General features: G+C 45.1%; 1 protein-coding gene across 5 annotated transcripts in view; it reads right to left on the reverse strand.

The window, feature by feature from the left end:
• Positions 1-21,811, reverse strand: part of LOC103051444 (peroxidasin homolog) — a 63,659-nt gene that overhangs the window by 19,051 nt on the left and 22,797 nt on the right. For 4 of the 5 annotated variants that reach the window (XR_015798512.1, XM_088154126.1, XM_088154124.1 and 1 more), the window contains exons 3-11: positions 18,448-18,519; positions 16,091-16,162; positions 13,037-13,108; positions 11,776-11,847; positions 8,452-8,621; positions 6,683-6,800; positions 5,703-5,872; positions 2,223-2,495; positions 1,113-1,229 (exon numbers count right to left, since the gene is read on the reverse strand). Coding sequence is in view for 4 of the 5 variants with exons in the window: in XM_088154126.1 (XP_088010252.1) it covers positions 1,113-1,229; positions 2,223-2,495; positions 5,703-5,872; positions 6,683-6,800; positions 8,452-8,621; positions 11,776-11,847; positions 13,037-13,108; positions 16,091-16,162; positions 18,448-18,519 (1,136 nt within the window). In the remaining variant the exon portion in view is untranslated. Of the gene's footprint in view, positions 1-1,112; positions 1,230-2,222; positions 2,496-5,702; positions 5,873-6,682; positions 6,801-8,451; positions 8,622-11,775; positions 11,848-13,036; positions 13,109-14,751; positions 14,829-16,090; positions 16,163-18,447; positions 18,520-21,811 lie in introns of those variants that run through there. The other variant, XM_088154127.1, reaches the window with a different exon arrangement.

Raw genomic sequence — 21,811 nt, forward strand, 5'->3', positions numbered from 1 at the left:
GTCAGGACCGGAACCCATGGATTAAATTGATGGGACAGTCAATTCAGGTTAGATATTAGGACAGATTTTGTAATGGTAAGAGCTGTTTACCAGTGGAACACCCTCCCTTATGAAAGTATGTTTCCCTTCCCTGGAGCTCTTCATACAGAAACTGGAGATTCATCTCTCCAAAATGTTTTAGTGAAGGGTTCCTCAACCTTGGCAACTTTAAGACGGGTGGACTTCAACTCCCAGAATTCCCCAGCCAGCAAAGTTGGCTGGGGAATCCTGGGAGTTGAAGTCCACCTGTCTTAAAGTTGCCAAGGTTGAGGAATCCTGCTTTAGTGGATCCAGAAGGTTGAACTAGACCTATGTTTGTCTACTTGAGCAACTTTAAGATGTGGGGACTTCAACTCCCAGAATTGCCCAGCCAGCTGGGTGGGTCCATCTACCTGTGAAGGTAGAAGATCTAATGGAAGGCAGGGTGAAGGTGGAAGGAGCTCCCCAAATGCTCTTGGCAATCTCTCCCTCTTTCTCTTACCTATAAAATCAAGCTAGTTCAGAACACAGCTCTAGCGTTCTTCTGAAAGAGTGTGGTAGCTGCTGGATGACCATAACAGACACAGAGGAGGGGCTCAGGGTGAAGCAGGAAGAAACCAGGGGACACTGCAGCCGATGCAGAAGAGGCAGAGCAATTCTAGGAGAGGCAGCCTTGGGCCAAGTCCCATTGTAGTGCAAACCCCAGGCGGTCCAGGTGCTGGAACTAGAGAGAATTTGCATAAAAGGGACAGAATCTCTTTCTTTAGAGCAATGCTTCTCAACCTCAGCACCCTTAAGATGCTGGCTGGGGAATTCTGGGAGTTGAAGTCCACACCTCTTAAAGTTGCTGAGGTTGAGAAACACAGATCTAGTCCAACCTCTGAGGTCTCTTTCAGTTCATGATTCTATGACTGTAAATCAGTGTTTCTCAACCTTGGCAACTTTAAGAGGTGTGGAGTTGAACTCCCAGAATTCCCCAGCCAGCCATGCTGGCTGGGGAATTCTAGGAGTTGAAGTCCACACCTCTTAAAGTTGCCAAGGTTGAGAAACACTGCTCTAAATCCTTACAGAAGAGAGCAATACCAGGAAAATACCTCCTTTTGTCCAAGTTATAACTGGGAGAGGATGTCCATCTGCAGAGCAGGACAGATCCACACTTTGACCCTCCATCACAGTCTGATCACTGGGGACTGCTAAAAACCTGGGAGTATCTGCAGGAGGAAAAGAAGCAGAATGGAAGAGATATTTCCTACAAGACTGGTGGAAACCTGCAACCCCCTTTCCATCAAGCATCAAAGGTAAAGATTAAAACCACAGAGAAAGGTTGAGAAGGATAGGAAGACCTGATTGACTAGGCTCAAAAACCTGGCAGGAGGGGTCTCCTTGCTGAGGGGGGTGTCAGAGACAGTCAAAATGGGGGGTGCCCCCACACAATCAAAGCCCCATCCCTTTTAGACATGTTGGGCAGGGTTTTGATCCTGTAATCATGGCCCCCATCTTGATTTTTTTGACCTCCCTGGGGTCACCCCTGTTCTCTACTGCAATCTTCCCGATTGTATTGATCTTTATTGTGAAAAGAAACAAAATATGTTGCCGACCGAATCTTTAAACTTCTGATTTGGTCACCGATGGGCAGGCTTGGAACAAATGGGCTGCTGTTCTATGTCACCTGTCAACTTTTGAATCCGTTCTTCCTTTGACGAAGAGCCAAGGAAGAAGGTTTTTGAACCATTTGTGGGGAGGGTGTATTTTATACACAGACTAAATTTCCAGGTTCCTCCTCCCCTTCCTTTTTTTCTTTTTTGTGAATTCTGATGCTGTACCATTTTGTTAACCGATTATGCCTATAATGTTTCTTTTTAAATTTGATGCAGTAGGTGAAACCATTATAAAAAGGAGAAGGAAATGAGGAGAATCTATAAATCAGTGTTGTCCAAACTTGGCCACTTTAAGATGAGTGGACTTCAACTCCCAGAATTCCCCAGCCAGCAGGGCTGGCTGGGGAATTCTGGGAGTTGAAGTCCACTCATCTTAAAGTGGCCAAGTTTGGACAACACTGCTATAAATGAACGGAGTGAACAAACCTAGATTACATCTTAGCTGTTCTACTTTGCAGGTTCATCAGTTTTTCTCATGCTGGATGACCTGACTTTGGTCTAATTTATTGCCCAACTAAGTTCGGCTGTTGGTATTCTCACGGCTACCTTGCACAATAACGTTTGCTGTCGCCATAATGGACCCTTCTCTGTGGGTGGCTTTGCAGCTATATTTCCCCTCGTCCGACAAAGTGACATTTTGGATATAGAGGCCTCCGGAGCTGGTGATGGTGAAGCGTGAATTCTGGGGCAGCGGTGACCCTGAGCTCAGCATCCAGACGACGCGAGGTGCGGGGTGTCCTGACACCCCACATTCCAGAGTCACACTTCCCCCCACAAGCACTTCTGTGTTCTGTGGATGGATGACAAAAGCAGGCTTGGCTGAAAACAAAGGGGACAGAGAGATCACTTCGTTAATAAAGACACTCATACAGAGAGATCACTTCGTTAATAAAGACACTCATACTATTTCAGAGTATTCGGACTCAACGGTATTACAGGTAGTCCTCGTTTAGCGACCACAGTTGGGACCGGCAACTTGTTCCTTTGATTGATTTTATATTTTATTGTTTAAAATTTATTGACAGGACTTATATGACCACTTATCTCATAAGATGATTCTAGGCAGCTCCGCAACAATCCATAAAAAAAAAAAAAAATTAAAAGAAAAAGTACTGTTCTCCCCAGGTGCCAGACCAATCACCCTCGCAGTTCAACCCCCATCTTAGTCCAATGCTTTGGGGAAGAGCCAGGTCTTCACAGCCCTCCAGAAGGCTAAAAGGGAAGGGATCCCTCAGGTCTCTGGTGAGAGGCTGTTCCAAAGGGCTGGGGTGGCCCCTGAGAAGACATGCCTCCGAGGTCCCATCAGCTGGCAACATTTAAGGGGGGGTCTTGCAGCGCCCACCCTATCTAATCTAGTAGGATGGGCAGATACCCTCAGGGAGAGGTGGTCCTGCAAGTAACCTGGCCCTGTGCCATGTAGGGCTTTCAAGGTGATCACCAGCACCTTGAATTGCACCTGGAAAGCAACTGGAAGCCAGTGCAGTTCACGCAGCAGTGGTGTTACTCGCATGAACTATGGGGCGTCCAAAACTGTGCATGTTGGTGCATTCTGGATCAGTTGCAGCTTTCGGATGGTCTTCAAGGGCAGCCCCATGTAGAGCGCATTGCAGTAATCTAAATGGGAGGTGACTAAGGCAAGGGTGACTGTGAATGGGAGCAATTGGCGCACAAGATAGATTTGTGCAAAGGCCCCCTTGGCCACAGCTGCCACCTGCTCTTCCAGCAGGAGCTGCGAGTCCAAGATGACCCCCAAATTGCACACTAGAACTGTGTGGGGGAGTGCTTCCCCATCCAGAGTCAAAGATGTCAACTCTCTGGACCCCGGGGGGCCAAAACCCACAACCACTGCATTTTGCTAGGGTGGATTTGCAGCCGGTTTCTCCCCATCCAGGCCCTTACAGCTTCAAGGCACTGGGTCAGCACCTGAACATCATCACTTGCCCGGCCTGGGGTAGATGATACCAAACCCCACATCAGCGGAAGAGGTCACTAAGTGAAACTGTGACTCTGCTTATAATCTTCAGCTTTCCTTTGCTTTACAGACCTGTGAAGGTCATAAATGCAAAGATTGGTTGCAAACTTACTTTTTCATCTGCGCCATAACTGAGAATGGTCACTAAAAGAGGCAGTCACTAAATGAGGACTACCTGTATCTTTACAGTAACTATAGTAGGACAAGAATGGCCCCTGTTAAAGTGGGAGGGGATGTGTATCATAAATCTATAAGCTGAAATTGGAGGAGGAAGCCTCCAGCACACCTCAGACAGGAATTCTGTATAAAATATTTTGGGGTTTCCAACTGTGTGGCTAAAATAGAGGGCTTTCACCATAAAAGTTGAGAACACATCAGAGACAAAGGCTGGGTTTAGTCAGTGATGGAAATCAAAGCTCTGTGTGATTCTAGATTTGTTCATTGGAAGAAACAATACTTGAATTACAGAGTTTTATAATGTCAGCCCTTTTGTGCGATCATTCTCAATAATTTACAGGAGTTTTACTCAAAGTCTCATTCAGAACAGCTTCTTAAGTGGTGGCGGCCAGTTTGCACCAAGAGAGTAATACCATTATTAACAATATCAATAAGAGTATCAACAATACTATCAATAATAATATTAATATGAGAAGGGTTGCTGTTCCTATTGTTGCTATTAGTATTGTTGTTTATTAGTGTGGTCAGTTGCAGGATATTTTTGTTTTATACGTGAGATAGATTCCTTTCCATTTTTTTTACTCTATGATCCTTCCAAATTTCATTCAATTTAATTTTTATTCTTTCCAGTTTATGTTTGTTTGTTTATTTATTCTTATTAAATTTATATGCCGCTCATCTCCCCCAGTTGTATTTGTTGTTTCTTTAGGAATTTTAGAACTGAAAATATCAATAATTTACTAGCTAAGTTTTAAATATATTCATGAACCTCCTCTGCTTTGAACTTTTCTAGCAGGAGAACCAACAATTTCAGATTAATGTTATGGGTGCCTGAATATCCCAATTTAGAGATATACATCAGTGAACATGTTGGCTGAATTCTTGCAACAGGAAAGACTGGATAAAAAGAGAGTTAGAAATCAATGTTTTATGGAAATCCAACTCTTGTCTTAGCAAGATTGAGGAATAAGGCCATTCTATTAAACCCGTTTTTTTCAAATTTGGCAATTTTAAGCTCTGTATGAAACCATAGTATGTTTTATTAGAGCGCCAGTTTGGTGTGGTTGGTAAAGGCACCAAGCTAGAAACTGGGAATCTGTGAGTTCTAGTCCTGCTTTGGGCATGAAGCCAGCTGGGTGACCTTGGGCCAGTCTCTCTCAGCCCTAGGAAGAAGGCCAGGGCAAGCCACTTCTGAAAATGTTGCCAAGAAAACTGGGTGGACTTATTTTTGGTTTGGATATGACATGACATATAAACACGGCAACTGTGTTTTCTTAATCCAAGTTTAGGGTTTTAGCATATTGTATGAATCTAACCTGACAATAGCAATTATAGCATGGGTGAGGAATCAAGGGCCATGATGGTTCTTTAGAATCATCTTGAAGGCCACCCTTGTAGGAGAGAGTGGGTCTCGGGCAGAAGAGGACGGAACAGGGGTGTCCACGGGGAGGCAGGATCAAAATAGGGCAGTCACGACTGTGCAATCAAGGCCATGCCCCTTTTCAAACGGGTGTAATTAATTGATTTGATTGTGCAGTTGTGGCTGTGCTCTTGACCTTTTTCACCAGCCCCCATGGATGAGCCTGAAATGGTCCACAGGATGTTTCCTCTTATCACAGTTCCTCTTGCCACGTCATTCGCTCCCTCAAAACCCCTTTCGTTTTCACTCGTTTGCATTTTATGGGATGGCAAAGCTCACCCATAGCAACGGTGAGTTTGCAAGCTTTCCCCAATTGGTCTGGCTTTATCAGCTGATACAGGTAGGTGTGAGATGCTACCGGATTTCATGCCCCCATCGTAAAATAAGTATAAAGAGATTATCCGTCTGGTTCTTATAGACACAGGGACAAGATCTTCATTTATTTTAAGGGCATTACAAGGAGTGACAAAGTGGCGCAGAGAAACTTCTTGGGTCTTTGCTTCGCCCACAGTGTTCTTGGCCAGGCACTGATAGATTCCTTTGTCAGATTCTTTAGTGTCTTGGATCATAAGCGTGCCGTCTTGCAGCAGGTTCAGCCGCCCATCATCCTTCATGTTGATCTCGTTGCTGCAACGCAAAAAAGAAAGATGCCAGCCAACCTCATTCCTCTTTTGGCCTACAGAAGGATTGGCCTACAACTAACAGAACCCTCAGACAACAGTCCAACTCATCCACAGGGTGCCAAGCTGGGGAAAGCTGGTGTCAACAGCTTGAATCATGTCCTAAGAGGACGCAGGGGTCACCTTAACCAGCATGACCAAAAGCAGCTTAAGATCAGCAAACATATGCACAAACTTGGTAGTATCTGCCAAGGTATTACTCCAGCTTCTCAAAATTCCCGATCTTTGGCTGGACATGGGGATTCCATGCCAAATTCAAATGCACTGATGGTGCCCTGATTACAGAGGCTACAGGGGAGTGGGCTGGCCGCATACCTGGTCTTTCCATGCCAGGCCCTTGCAAATACCCCGGGGACAATCTTAAATAACAATACAATAATAATAATTAAAAAATGGAGGATTGCACCCCAAGATTTTGTTTGTAAATTCCAGCCTGCCCAGAAAGAACACGAGTAAGATGGGGGTACTGATTTACTGGTAAATGTTTTTCCCCCCCCCAGGGTAATGTTATTTGTGAACCTTACGCTAATAGGAGTCCAGCAAATCTGGGTTTCCCCAGTGGCATCCACAGGTGGGAAGAGGTCAAAAAAGGCAAGATGACAGAAGTAGAATCACAATCCATGCCCTGTCCATTGGGATGGATTGTCATGCTGCTTCCGCCATCTTGCCTTTTCTGAGCCCCCCCGAAAATATCACCAGGTTTCCCCCTATTCTTTGGCATAGGCTCCTCTCAGAAGACATGATCCATCCAACTTACTTGTTGTGAAACCAGATAATCTTAGGTTTGGGGTTCCCCTCTGCCCGGCAGATGAAATACACAGTGTTGCCCAGAGTGACATCTGCATCTTGAGGTTCAGTTGTGATGCGAGGGCTCTCTGAAACAGACAGACGAAGGGTGCCCCTTCAAAAGCTGAAGGATATCATACATGGTTCTGGGGTTTTCACTGAGCATTGCTAAATGTCCCCCTTGAGCCAAAATCCAGATTCACTCATTATGGCTCTTGGGGTGTAAACTAAGCTGAACCTAAACTGAGATTCTGATCTAACCCAGATCTGATTTAATCCAGCCCCTGTCCTAGTTTTCTATAGCCAGCCTCTGCTCAGGAAGACTCAAAAGTGACCCAAAGGAATAAGAACTCGATTCTCAAAGGTTTACTTGAAATTCTCCATGAAATTTGTGAGCCAATAAAATGGATGGACGATTTATCTGAATTGCTCAAGAAGGAGATAGCCTGTGACTAGAAGAGACAGAAGGATACTCTGGGTACACATTTGTATTATTTTGATGCTGTTTTATATTGGGTTTCTGTAGTGTTAATATTTATGTTTCAACTGATAGTACATTAACCTAAGAGAAGGTGAATATAAAATAGCTGATGTTGAAAAAGGCAAGCAGAATCAAGCAGACCATCAGGCTCCCCAAGGAAGAAGAAAAACTACACAACTAATTGGACATATCCATGAAATCACCAGGACATGGATTGTGAACTTGGCAACTTTAAGAAGTGTGGACCTCAACTCATGCTGGCTGGGGAATTCTGGGAGTTGAAGTCCATACATCTTAAAGTCGTCAATTTTGAAAAAACACTGGTGTAGAGAGTAAGCAGGATGACCTTGATGGAGATATGCAAACTCCATTATCAAAGCAACAAGGGGACAAACATGTCTTAAGTCCACAACAGATAGATAATATTTGGAAGAGGCTCAGGCTAATTCACTGACAAATGAGAAGGAGGAGGACTTGCATGATTCTGTTATGACAGCCAGTCTCAATAAAAGTAGTTTTAGCCTTCCTGTGCAGTTGATGTCCTAATCTGGTCTATCTAGTGGGTGTAAGAATCTGCCAAACTCAGTTCCCATAAAAGTAAATCTCATCTGGATCATAAATGGATTCAAAGAAGAAATTCTTTATTGAGAAGCAGTGCTAGGTTACTGCCAAGACTAAAAGCCTGCGTGCGCCAAAACTCCTTTTCTTCCCCATCTCTTGCAACCCCCCCACCCTTTCCAGTCCATCTTCCTTCTTGCTGGTGATCTCAGCTCTTCCTGGGTCTCAAGCTGGTACGACCTTGGTTGTTCTTGGGAACCAGATAACAGTCCACCTGCACTTAATGGCCCTTTCTCCCCACCCCCCTTTTCCATAATGGCAGAAACGAAGCAAGCAGATTAACTATTTAATTGATTGCGAGTCTTCTGACAATGGGGCTGACATCAGTCTTATACACCCAAGGGCCATAATGTTCCTCTAGGTTGCACTGTTTCCCAACAACTATTCTCCTCTCGCTTGTGGCCAAATCATCCATTTAGTCAAAGGCTCTTATGTGAAGCCAGCAATTGGGTTTTGCTAATCCAGGTTTAGAGTCAGCCTAGTGTCTGAACCCAGCCAGAAAACCCAGGTGGAAATTCTGCTGAGCTGTTTAACTGCTTCCAGGGATTCTTGGGACATGAAGGGAGACAAACACACAGTCTGGAAAGACAGCAAACAAAATAGGTAACAGATCAGGTGATGTCGCTGATGGAACAACTCACCACAGTTGAATTCTCGGGTGGTCAAGGTGATGACAGAGCGACCCAGTAACTCGGGTGGGCTCTCGCACGTGGCAGCTGCTTGAGTGTTGCCCTGTATGGTATACTTCTTCAGTAGCTCTGCCAGCCACATCAGGTCACAGTCACACAGCAAGGCGTTGGAATCCAGCCGCCTGAGAAGAGGCGGATTGGAATGAATAAGGGTTGATTTTATGAGTTTAACCACAGATACAGGAAAGTCCTATTTTTCCTTCTGCTTTGCCTCACCTCCATCTGCAGTCAGTGGCTTGTTCCTTAGGGCTGTTCCTTACAGCCAAGTTAAAGCATTATCTACTGGTCCTTGAGCTGGATGAAAACTAGACTAAAATGTTCTGTCCCCGTTGGTGATCTCTATCCTACCAGTGGCATGACGCCAGCAAATATGCTGTCCTTATTTACAATAGACAGGGCCTGTTAAGAACAGGAACCGGTGGATTCCTCCAGGTTGCTTCCCTCATCTCCTGGGAACTGACATCAACCATGGGAAAACATTCCATAATCATTCTTCCTAGCAGGGACTGGGGAAGGGCAGAAGAGGTGAGTTTTGTTAGAGGGCTCAACCAGCAGATTTAGCCACCTGTCAAATCTTGCTCTGGTTTTGTGTGAATGTTTTGCACAGATGCTTTTAAAAGGAACTCATATCAGCTGAGCGTTGGACTTCTTTTGGATATGGGTTTAAGGCTATTTCAGAAGAGGGCTAAACCCATGCTCAAACAGCCCAAACAAGAGCTTCCTGACTGAAACAGACCTGGGAAGAGGGTCCTCATGTTGTCTTCCCTTGTGATCGAAGGTGTAATGGTCTGGGAGAATGACCTTGGGAGACAGGAGGAGGAACAGGCAAAGCCTAGCCAATGGGTAGATTATGAAGGTGGCCTTGGAAGATGGGGGAACGTGAGAGTGGCCTTGGAAGACGGAGGAAAGAGATGCCACCTAGGGAGTGATCAGATAAAAGAGAAAGGAGCCCACAACAGGGTAACGGGCAAAGAAACGAACATAGGAAAGACCCACCGTAACTAATCAGGCAGTAAATAGGGAGGGCGGGAGATTTGTGCTTTCAGACTTGCAAGATTCTGTTAACGTAGCCTTACAATAAAGTAGAATTAGCTCATCTTGTCTTGTTTCCTGTCTGGTCTACCTGGGAGGGCTGACAACAGAGATATCTCAGCCGCAAAAGGAATGGGGGTAGAAAAAGCCTAGTGCCCGAGTTATCTGGAACTTTACTTTCCCTAGTTTTCTGGAAAGTAAAAACGGGAGGGAAATAGTTGTTTCAGGCTTGTAAGATTCTGTTACTGTAACCTTATAGTAAAGGTAGTGTTAGTACTCATGGTTTTGATTTCTTGCCTGGACTACCTTGAAGGACTGACAGAACGGAAGGGTGGGAAGCCAGGGAGGCTGTAGGCCAGTGTTTCTCAACCCTGGCAACTTTAAGATGAGTGGACTTCAACTCCCAGAATTCCCCAGCCAGCCAGGCTGGCTGGGGAATTCTGGGAGTTGAAGTCCACTCATCTTAAAGTTGCCAAGGTTGAGAAACACTGCTGTAGGCCAATGATGAGAGGATTCCACAGTGAAAGTCCAGACCCCTTTGCTGCCTTATAGAAGTGGGCAAAAACTACATCCTGTTTAGAAATTTCCCAACCATGCTCTTCTCTTTTGAAAAAGACATTCCAAAGCCATTTCTTTCTTTATGAGATCAAAACAAACAGCTGGAAAAAAAGAAAAAAATTGGCCCAGTGCTAGTCATCTGATCAACGCCTGGGTCAGAGATCACTTGGGAAATGGTCAAACTTTCCTTGAAACTGGTCTCGTAGGACCTTCAGTACGCAATATTTATTTTTAGACCATTCTCTGAAGCAAACATGCCTTTTCCGCCTCTTTTTATTAAAGCACAATTCTTTTCAAAATCCAAAAAGCATTTCAAAAATGCTTTCAAAAAGTGTTTGGCTCAGCATTCACACAAGTGAACCAGGAACATGTTTCCACATCGAGGTTTGCAGATCGCTTAACGGGTCAAGCTGAACCACCCACACAGATAAGAAGGAATGGAGCTGTCCTTCTGAATAGCTGAAATGTCTTTGACACGAGCTCACATCTTATATTCTTCCTAGTTGAAGGTTTACTTAATAGTTCATATTTTGTATTTGACGGGTATCTGTTAAGGGTGTGTGACTTCAGGTTCAGTTTGGAAGAGGTGTTTCGAGACGTGTGGAAACACAAATATGCCTTCTCCCTGTGACTCATTAAAACAACCGTCTCTCTTTCAGAGTCACAAGACAGCAGACATGGCTCCTTCAGTGGGTCACAGGCAAGGGCTGTGTATGTGCTCCCATAGGTTCCAAAGCACCTTTTCCACATCAGATCCAAAGCATTACACAGCCTGAATACATAGACCAGAAAGCCCGAATCAGCAGCTTCTTTTCTCCTAAATCAGATCAGCACCTTTTCAAGACAGATAGGTAAAATTTTATTCCTGATACTGGAACAACTCTGCAATGTCTTCTTTAACAAGTTTTCTGTCACTTCCCAGCCCATCTGGAACAAATGACTCTGGTTCCACTGATTTAGGGGCATCAGATGCTAAGACCCAAATCTGAGTCAGGAAAATAAGTTTTCTTTTACATTCATATCACCTTCTCCTTTCAGAATCCCTTTTATTTCTCTGTGAGCAAAAGCTGGGCCTTGCTGATTGTACTCATCCAAATTAAATACTTTGTACTAAGTTTTTGTAGAGGAAAGGTGAGATATTCATGGTCTAAATCGGTGTTTCTCAGCCTTGGCAACTTTCAGATGTGTGGACTTCAACTCCCAGAATTCCCTAGCCAGCAAATTGCTGGCTAGGGAATTCTGGGAGTTGAAGTCCACACATCTTAGAGTTGGCAAGGTTGAGAAACACTGACTTACATCAGTGTGTTGCCTGCCTGTATGATGCACTGAGTTAAAAATGTAAGAGTCACTATGGCTTTCCTATAGTCTCAAGGAGCAAGATCCACAGCCTCAAACTGGCACATCTCCTGGATAAAAAATGTTACTTTCCAACTGTCCAGATGAGATCAGTGGGAGTCCCAAAGGAAGTGTGGGTCCCTAAGGGAGTGGGGTCCCTAAAGAAGCTTTGTTGGTGAGGGAGAGGGGGTTACCCAGTGACCTGGCCTTTTTGATGGTTAATTCCAGTCATATTTATTGGGGGCAAAACCACTGGATTGCTGAAGAAGGGTTCTCTTTTGCCTCCATCCTGCTCCTTAGGTAAAAACCATGACAGTGAATCATTTTCTGTAGTGCGTGTTGTCTACTTACAGACGTTTGAGGGATTCAAGTTGGCCAATAGCTCCTGGCTGGATCTGGGAAATTCGGTTGTTGTTCAAGAAGCTGTGTTGGGGAGAACAAAGAGGATATGCTTGAGGGATCATCAAAGACTTGTGACTTCAAGGTAGACCCATGTGGATGAGTGTTTGCAGTAGGTGGGTCTTCTCTAAGTAAGCCCTCTACAAGTTCGGACCACAGCAACTTTCTGCTTCGAAGTTTAAAAGTTAATGCTGCAAAAATGTTCTTGCAACAGTTCCTTGTGCTCCACGTTGAACCAGAAATGGTCTCAGCTGCAGAAGGGCTATGAAAGACCCACAGTATCAAGAGGGCACAGGCTTATGGGGTGATCCTGGAGTGGGGCAACCACCATGCCCAGAAGGGCCCTTACATGTACGTTGCATGGCAGTGGTGAAAAGCTGGTGAATAAGAACAGTGAGTGGGGGACACAGCAAGTCATGGGGGCCGAGAAAAGAGATGGTCAGAGGAATGAAGCAGCATTCCTTCTTGGCCACTAACTGCAGCTACACTGCCCACCACAAGCTCTACAACATTTTGATCCACCGACTCAGGGGTGGGAGGCGAGGACCAAATATAGCAGAGATGCTCGCAGCTGCTGATCCCTTGGCTATATCTTGAAAGGCTACAAGTACCCAATGTAGGCTGCGAACATTCAGACGGCCACTAGGTGGCAACAAAGAGCAACGGAATATCTTAATTCTTTGCTGCCATCTAGTGGTTGTCTAAATGTCTGTAACCCAGATCTGATACTCTTATTCCACATGGCTTTGGGGGAGACCTTTATTTAATAAACCAAACAAAACAACGATGGAAGAAAGCAAGCAGTTATAGGGCTCTCATACATATATATGTATATATCAAATTTTACAGAAGAGTTTCAGTTAAAGGAGGACCATATTTCATTGTAAGCATCCATATAAAATCTTGATTTGGCTTAGAAATATATGAACTAAGAATAAAAGCCATAGTGTGGTTTATACCATTTTGGCATTGTGGGCTGCACGAAACCAGGCATTCTGCTGTAAAATGCTTTGTGGCTTAGTACATTGTACATATCCAGTCAGTTGTATTTTACTGAATGAACCATTACTAATAACCTAGATTTCAGGGCACTTGGTGAACAAGGCCATTGGCTCCCTTGTTAAAAATCAGAATCAATTTGGAGTCTGCATGAAATATGCATGGCCAAAAGTTACTATTGTACTCATCTGTTGTCAATCGCTGCATGACTTACAGTCTTTCCAGTTTGGGCAGGTCATTAAAAGTTCCCGCTTCCAAGCTTTCAAGGTTGTTAAAATGCAGGTAGCTGGTATGAAAAGGGATAAAACAAAGAAACAGAATAGATAATTAATTTCCAAACTGCAAGCAATATAGGAAAAGTAATCTGGTGCCCACGTGATCTGTTGGCTTAGCAATTCCAGCTGGGGAGTCCATGGGGGTGGGTCCAAAAACAAAGATGTAGGCCATGACTGTGTGATCATAACACAAGAACGTAAGCCATACCCTGCTAGATCGGCCCCCTGGCCCATCTAGTCCAGCAGGCTGTTCTCCTAATGGCCAACCAACTGTCCAAGGAAGCCCACCAGCAGATGGCCTTCAGAGGCAGCCCCATTGCCATCAAGGCTAAGGTCCATGGATCCCCAGGACTTCCAGGAATGGCTCCAACCCTTTTCGGAAGCCAGCCAAGCTGGTAGCCAGCACCCCCTCTCAAGGTAGCAGATTCCAAAGCTGAATTGTGCATTGTGTAAAAAAAATGTCCTTCTGTCTGTCCTGATTTTTCCAGGATTCAACTTTATTGGGTGATGCACACAAGAAAGGGGCATGACTTCACGCATGTGGGTTGCAGACTCCATCCTGACTTTTTTGACCTGCAGCAGACACTCCTGATTCCCAGAATTCGTAGCTAGGGCAATAGTAGGGAATTTTGAAAGTTGCAGATTCAACATGTTTGGGGAGCACTATGCTGGGGAACTCCCACTAAAGTTTGTCATGAACCAGAAAGATTAGCTTGCAGAGATGGACCCCTCTTCTGTTTTACAGTATTCCATAATCCTTTCTTCCTTCTTATCTGTATCATTCCTTCTTTCCTGATACAAAGACTGCAAACTTGTCCCTTGAGAGAGCTCCCATGAGTTCCTTCCTGCCCCAACGTCAGCTCAAGTTAAGATGAGCCACAGAGGATCCTCCGAAAATAATCCATATTTTCTCTTACAAGCTCCCCACAAAAAAACCCTTGGTGTTATAGGGAATTCTGTCTCTAACTGTAATTGTAAAAAAAGTGATACACCTCAGCGATTACAAATTTGGGAAGTGCCACAATAGACAGCAGGAATAAGCCATATGTGGTGGGTGGGAATCTTAATTGGCGACAAGAAAGGTAGAAATTCAGTGGGCATAGTTTTCTCTGTTGGTGAAAAACCCCTTTCCCAAAGCAACTGAATTTCTCCCTGCCACGTTGCTACTGCAGACCCTGAAAAAAACAGCTGCTATCTAGCCTGCAATAGCTCTGTTAGTCTTTCCCATCTTCCGTGATGCCTAATTATTCTGGACAGCCGCTTCGATTCCAACACAATTGTTTAGTTTCTCTAGCCAGGAACGTAGCACATTCAGCTCTCTTGAGTTTTCTCAACCCTTCTGATGCATTTAGACACATGGTAAAGTATTTTAAACAGGATGAGACTGAATAGAAGGACAATTCCTTTCCCGTTGACTCGGATGTGTAAAAAAGAGAGCTGTATAACATGGCTCTCAAAACAGTGGAGGCATTCAGGGCGGGTGGCAAGGCATTCAAGGCAAGGCATTCAAGCATTCTTGCAAAATCCCATTGCAATCCAAAAAGACACCTTGGGTCCTCCCGTAAGCGGCTCATAGTTTTACAAGATGGATTTGAGCAAAGGGATGGAGTTCTTTCAGGAACGCCAAAGGATCTGAATCAAAACCTGTTCCTACAATTGAAAGCAGATGGGGGTCTTCAGTCTCTTTAATGTCCTGATTGATTGTAAATGCATATGGCCAGATACGTGACACTAAAAAAAAAAAAAAAAAAAAGGAATATTCAGGAAACTTGCCCTTTTTTTGAAAAAAAATCACACCTCAAGTACCTTATTCCTTCTCCAATCAGTTGTCCAACACCCAGAGCAATGCATCGGGAGATTGCATTGACTTCATTAGAGTTGTGTGTTTATTTTCAAGCAATTCCAGAAGATTTGTGGAAGAACAGTTTGGACCACCTCCTGGTGATTATATATGCTGGGAAGAGATCAGTTTTTGGCTTTGGTTCCATATGAGATCATTTGAGGAGTGCACACTTTCTTCACCATAAATGGTGAGGAACACTTTATTTTGTGTATCTAGCAGGGATGATGAGTCTCTTTGCAGACATCATGAACTGCATGACCTCCACAGAGGCCTTCTGAGCATCAAAATGAAGACTTGTTGCCTTCAAGGCCTCCACAAATTGCAAGAAGAATTGTCTCCTTGAGCAATGAACATCTCTATTTCAACTGGGGGGGGGGGGGCACCTGTGGGCCACAGGTAGCCTTCAAGGCTATTAGTGAGGCCCCCTACTGCCCCTCCAACTACAGATGCTGAAAATTGGCGGCACAGTTTCCTGCCATTTTAAGGTAGGAAGAATGCAAGGGGGGGGGGGGGGAAAGGAATAAACCTCCAAATAGGGATGGAAGAACCAAATCCAAGGAGAAAATATGGCCCCACTCATTTCCCCTTATTGCTCTGCCCACTGTGGCCTTTGCTTGGCCAAAATGTCAAGTGTGATCTACTGTACATTCATCGTGGCCTACAATTCCCAGAATTCCTAGTCTGCAGGATTGAAAACGGACATACCACAAGAATGACGTCAGTTCTCCTAAAAGCAACACTTTGATAGCTACAACAGAGTGCACAAGAGAGAGATCCACAAATAGAGAGAACTCCAATGCTTCAGTGTTGATTAGGATCTTAATCAATGTTTAGAAGAAAATCTTCTGAAAGGGCACATAACGCAACTCAGTAAGACAGAGCATGGGATTCTGAAGGGGGAGAAGACGACTTGCGGGATGGGCCTCCATCATTCTGCAAGAAGCTCTTGGTGCTGCTTCATCTTGTCACAGCTGGCTCTTGCCAAGGCCCACAATCATCTTGGTTAGCCAAAGATTGTTTTAGAACAACTTGCAGTTGGTGTCTTGGAAGGGAGGATGAAGGCAGGAGAGGTGGGGGTTGAATAGCTAAACTCCAGAGATGAAATTCCATTGGTCTCTGCAATTTCTAACTCAACGTCCTGCCAACTTACAGCTGTTCCAGAGAATGCAGCCCCTCGAAAGCCTGTGGCTGAATGCTTTGAATTTCATTCTTATAAAGGTAACTTGGAAAAGAAAGAGAGAAAGAGAAGAATTATAATGAGAAAGCTTGCAGGCAAAAAGGATATTGCCCTGGTGTATGCAGTCTTCAAATGAACGAACAAAATAAAATTCATGTGTCTCTACAATGTCTACAGCACCCCTGATAATCAGTTTGTAATTAATAATAACAGCAACACTTTTCTGGGCCAGCTAAAACCCACATATGCAGGATTAACCAGTAATTCTAATAAAACCGTTTGCATCAACATGAATCAACATATGTACTCTTTTGTATAAATACAGGCAGTCTCCATTTTAAGAACGAGTTCCGGTCCCAAGGTCTGTCCTTAAGTTGAATTTGTATGGAAGCCAGAACAGTATGATTGTATAATACTGTATAAGTCAGTGTTACTCAACCTTGGCAACTTTAAGATGCGTGGACTTCAACTCCCAGAATTCCCCAGCCAGCAAAGTTGGCTGGGGAATCCTGGGAGTTGAAGTTCACACATCTTAAAGTTGCCAAGGTTGAGAAACACTGGTATAAGTAGTATTGTATAAGGAACTTGAACCATTGTGTATTTAACTCAAATTTTGCTACAGTAGGCTCTGTTCTTAACTATGGGTCATCTGTAACCCAGGCATTCTTAACCTGAGGACTCCCTATATTCTGTTCCAAGTTTCCTACACTCTTATATGCGTAAGAATATATTTATCATTTATAACCAGCCATTCTTTGACACATTCCAATTTCAAGTTCAGGAAATGTTCTATTGAATATTTACTTATATTTATTATTCATTTATTTATATATCAAATTTGTCACAGCCCACCTTGTTGAAATGGCTCTGGGCGGTTTACAAAACAGTTGAAGTCAATTACAATTACAATATACAACAATCTTAATAAATAGAAAATAAATAGATCCAAGGATAGATGTTAAAATTGGCAGTCACTCAGGGAGCGTCATCAAGGTGCCAGCCACCCCCAGGATTGGGTCAGAGTGTTGTCACCCCACGCAAGCTGGCAGAGCCAGGTCTCTAGTCCTTTCTGGAAAGCCGGGAGGGTAGGGGCCTGCCGCACCTCTGGGGGGAGAGTATTCCATAGGGTGGGGGCAATGGCAGAGAAGGCTCTCCTCCTGGGCCCCACCATCCGACATTCTCTCACTGACGGGGTCTGCGACATGCCCTCTCTGCCTGACTGGGTGGGATGGGTTGATGTGATGGGGGTGAGACAGTCCCTCAGGTATTTATTTATGTCATTTATATATACATATTTGCATATATTATCATATTTAGGAATGCAACTATGCTTTAATGCATTTGGATATGAAGGTTAGGTTCACACAAACATGCTATACTAGACTATATATTTTGTGCCTTTAAGTCAGTCTTGATTCCTGCTGACTATCTGGATGAGTTCTTGCGGTTTTCTTGGCAAAACAGTTTTAGAAATGGTTAGGTGCAGTTTTGAATGCAGTTAAATGCAATTAGAAACAGCACTGATGATGTTACCTAGCTGGGTAATGAAATGTCTGCAAGCAAACAACCAAGCTCAGAGAGCCCCAAGGACTCCACAGTTTTAGAAACAGTTGGCCATTGTTTCTTCCTAGGGCCGAGAGAGAGGAACTGGCCCAAAGTCATCCAGCTGGTTGCGTGCAACTCCGTGCCTTAGGCAGGACTGGAATGTGCAGTTTCCCAGTTTCTAGCCTGCTGGCTTTAACCACCACACCCAACTGGGTCTTGACTAACACTGCTAAACTTGGGCTGCAAAAATGCAGATCACTAGATGGCAGTGAAATGAGACAGAAATGACTGTCTCTTGCCATCTACTGGACTTTTCAATGTTTGCAGATCTGGTAACTTAGATTAGGTTTGATAGGGGAAGTGAACCATTGTCTTACTATGTTGTGTGAACCAGGCTATCGTGTAAATCGGGGTTCCTCAACCTCAGCAACTTTAAGATGGGTGGACTTCAACTCCCAGAATTCCCCAGCCAGCCATGCTGGCTGGGGAATTCTGGGAGTTGAAGTCCACCCATCTTAAAGTTGCTGAGATTGAGGAATCCTGGTGTAAATGCATAATATGGCTTATTTGGGCATTGCAAGTTAGGCAAAGAAGCCAATGGTTGAGATTTAACTTGTATGAAGTTATTTCAGCTTCCAACTGCAAAGATTTAGAGCGGTGTTTTTCAACCTGGCAACCCAAGCATGGCTGGAGAATTCTGGGAGTTGAAGTGCACACATCTTAAAGCTGCCAAGTTTGAGAACCACTGATTTAGAGAATGTCAAAAGCTGAATGTCTATACTCACAGGTATTTCAACTTCTTAAGCCCTTCAAAGGAGTTTTGCACTATGTCCTTCAGCAAGTTGTTGTTCAAAAGCCTGGGGGGGAAAAAAGGAGTGTGGGGAGACAGGTAGAGCGATGGAAGGATGAAAGCAATGGATTAATGCATTATTTTGAGGTTACTGGCTGAGGTCTGATGCTTTCCCGGTGAACAGATTAGCATCCACTGTTCATCCAAGGGTTATTCCAAGACTTCAGAAGCAACACAATTAACTATTGAATCCCAGCAGATTGATTATTAAATTGTGAGCCCCACATTTAACAGTCTCCCAATCCAACGGGAGTTGGAAAAAACCAAGGGGTGATCCTTGTGCAAATCTCTCTGTGCTTCTGGAGGAAAAACAGGATATAAATCTAACAAACAGCCACAATTAAGTTGGGAATTCACTCCATCCATCAGGCAGCATTGCTCTAGGCCACCATGTAGCAAGGAGGGCCTCTGCCTGAAGAGGCAAATAATTTTTAAGGTGTTCCCAGAGAGCTGCATTAAGTAGTTTTCCAGCAGTCTTTTGGTTAGCAGAAAAGTAAATCAGCATAACAATTGTGGTCCTGATCTCAATTCTGCTGGGAATGATACTGGTGACTGATGCTGGTCTCTGATGGTAAGAGAGATTGATTATTTTTCAAGAATGATCTCATGAGTCTAATTTTATATATTCCATTAATTATTTAATCAATGAAATAATGAATTTTAAATTGTAGGACAATATAAATTCTCTGTTTCTTTGCTGTTATTTTATTTTCCATCCAGGTGTCCTTTTCACTTTCCTCTTTTATGTAGCCATTGATTTTGTTCCTTAAATATTTTAAAGTACATTTTAAAATGTAAAAAAAAAAAGTGATAGATTTTATTGGACACCGGTGACTGGTGCAGTCCTTCCTGATTTAATGCAGAGGAAGTTAAAGAAAGCAATTGGATTGGTAAATTCCCCTACAGTGTAGGTAGTCCTCACTTAATGTCCACAATGGGACCAGAAACCTTGTCACTAAACAGCGTGGTTGTTATATGTGACTGCACCACTGAGCAGTGACAGTTCCGGCAGTCCTGGTTGCCTTATTTATTTATTTATTTATTTATTTATTAAATTTTTCAACCGCCCACCTCCCCCCAATGGGGGAACTCTGGGCGATTCACAATAAACATTAGAACATAAAATATATAAACACATAAAACCATAAATTAAAACATAACTAAAAAGAAGAAGGAGAGACCAAGGGTATGAAAACCCGAGGCTGAAGGCCAAGGCCTCTATGGGGCTAGCCATCCCCATGCTTGAGGTATTCTCACCCCACCCCAGGCCAGGTGGCAGAACCAGGTCTTCAAAGCCCTCCGGAAGGCCAGGAGTGTGGGGGCTAATCGCATCTCCGGGGGCAGGATGTCCCAAAGAGCAGGGGCTACTGCAGAGAAGGCCCGCCTTCTGGACCCCGCCAGTCAAAGTACTTTCACTGAGGGGGTCCGAAGCATGCCCCTCTGTGTGATCGGGTGGGACAGGTTGAAGTCATAGGGGAGAGGCGGTCCCTCAGGTAACCCAGTCCCATGCCATGTAGGGCTTTAAAGGTGATAACTAACACCTTGAATTGGACCCGGAAGCAAACTGGCACCCAATGCAGTTCGTGGAGCAGAGGCATTATTTGGGCCCTCCTTGGGGCACCAACAATAGCCCGCATGGCCGCATTCTGGACCAGCTGAAGCTTCCGGATACTCTTCAAGGGTAGTCCCATGTAGAGCGCAGTGCAGTAGTCTATCTGGGAGATAACGAGGGCATGAGTGACTGTTCGCAGGGCATCCCGATCCAGGAAAGGGTGTAACTGATGCACAACCCGAAGTTGTGCAAAGGCCCTCCTTGCCACGGCTGCCACCTGCTCTTCAAACAGGAGCCGTGAGTCTAGGAGGACCCCCAGATTATGCACTGGGTCTGTCTGGGGCAGTGCCACCCCATCCAGCACCAAGGATGACAAAATCCCGGATACAGAGGAGCCATTAACCCACAGCCACTCCGTCTTACCAGGGTTCAGTTGAAGCCTGTTGCTCCCCATCCAGACCCTTACAGCTTCCAGGCACCACGAAAGGGTGGCCACAGCATCACTTACTTCACCAGGGATGGAGATGTATAGCTGCGTATCATCAGCATACTGATGATACCTCACCCCATGATGACAGATGATCTCACCCAGCGGTTTCATATAGATGTTGAAAAGGAGCGGAGAGAGAACCGAACCCTGCGGCACCCCACAAAAGAAGGGCTGAGGATGGGACCTCTCGCTCCCTATCACCACCGACTGGGATCGGCCCTGGAGAAAGGAGGCAAACCAGCACAAGACCGTGCCGCCCACCCCCAATTCCCTGAGCCGTCCCAACAGGATACCGTGGTCGACAGTATCGAAAGCCACTGAGAGATCAAGGATGGTCGCACTTCCACCATCCCGCTCCCGCCAGAGGTCATCCATAAGTGCGACCAATGCCGTTTCTGTTCCATATCCAGGCCTGAAGCCTGACTGGAAGGGATCCAGATAATCTGTTTCCTCCAGAACCCTTTGGAGCTGTGATGCCACCACTTTCTCAACCATCTTCCCCAAAAAGGGGAGGTGGGAGACTGGACAAAAATTGTCCAGCACAGTAGGATCCAGGGAGGGTTTCTTGAGGAGGGGGTGCACCAATGCCTCCAAAGCACCTGGAAACACTCCCTCCTGCAAGGATGTAGTAACCATCGCCTGGATCCAACCACATGTCACCTCCTGAGCTGCTTTCACCAGCCAGGAGAGGCATGGGTCAAGATGGCAAGTGGTGGCCTTCACAGTCCCCAGGATCCTGTCCACTTCCTCAGGAGCAACAGGGTCAAACCGTTCCCAGATAAGTGGGTACGAAGAGTCCCTCGGTGTCTCCCCAGACCCTGCACCACGCTCGGAGTCTAACTTGGAACGAATCTGAGCGACTTTGTCCTGCAGATGCTCTGAAAATTCCTCTGCACGGCCCTGCAAATGAACCCCCACATCCCCCTTACCAAGGAGGGACCTAGTGATCCTAAACAGGGCTGCCAGGCGGCATTCTGCGGACGCGATAAGGGTGGAGAAGTAGAGGCGTTTTGCTGCTCTTATTGCCACAAGGTAGGCCTTGATACCGGCTCTAACCTGTGTTCGGTCGGATTCGGTCTTTGTTTTCCTCCAGCGGCGCTCTAGACGTCTCTTAACCCTCTTCAGCACCCTCAACTCCTCCGTGAACCACGGGGAGTGTCGGGGCCGATGTGGCAAGAGAGGTCGCATAGGCGCGATCCTGTCCAAGGCCCCGGCCGCTTCCCTATTCCAGGCAGCAGCCAGGGCCTCTGCTGGACC

The sequence above is a fragment of the Python bivittatus genome, unplaced genomic scaffold (genome assembly GCF_059951505.1).
Source record: "Python bivittatus isolate LINGU-HERP-01145 unplaced genomic scaffold, Pbiv_v1 ctg000700_np1212, whole genome shotgun sequence".
Classification (NCBI taxonomy): domain Eukaryota; kingdom Metazoa; phylum Chordata; class Lepidosauria; order Squamata; family Pythonidae; genus Python; species Python bivittatus.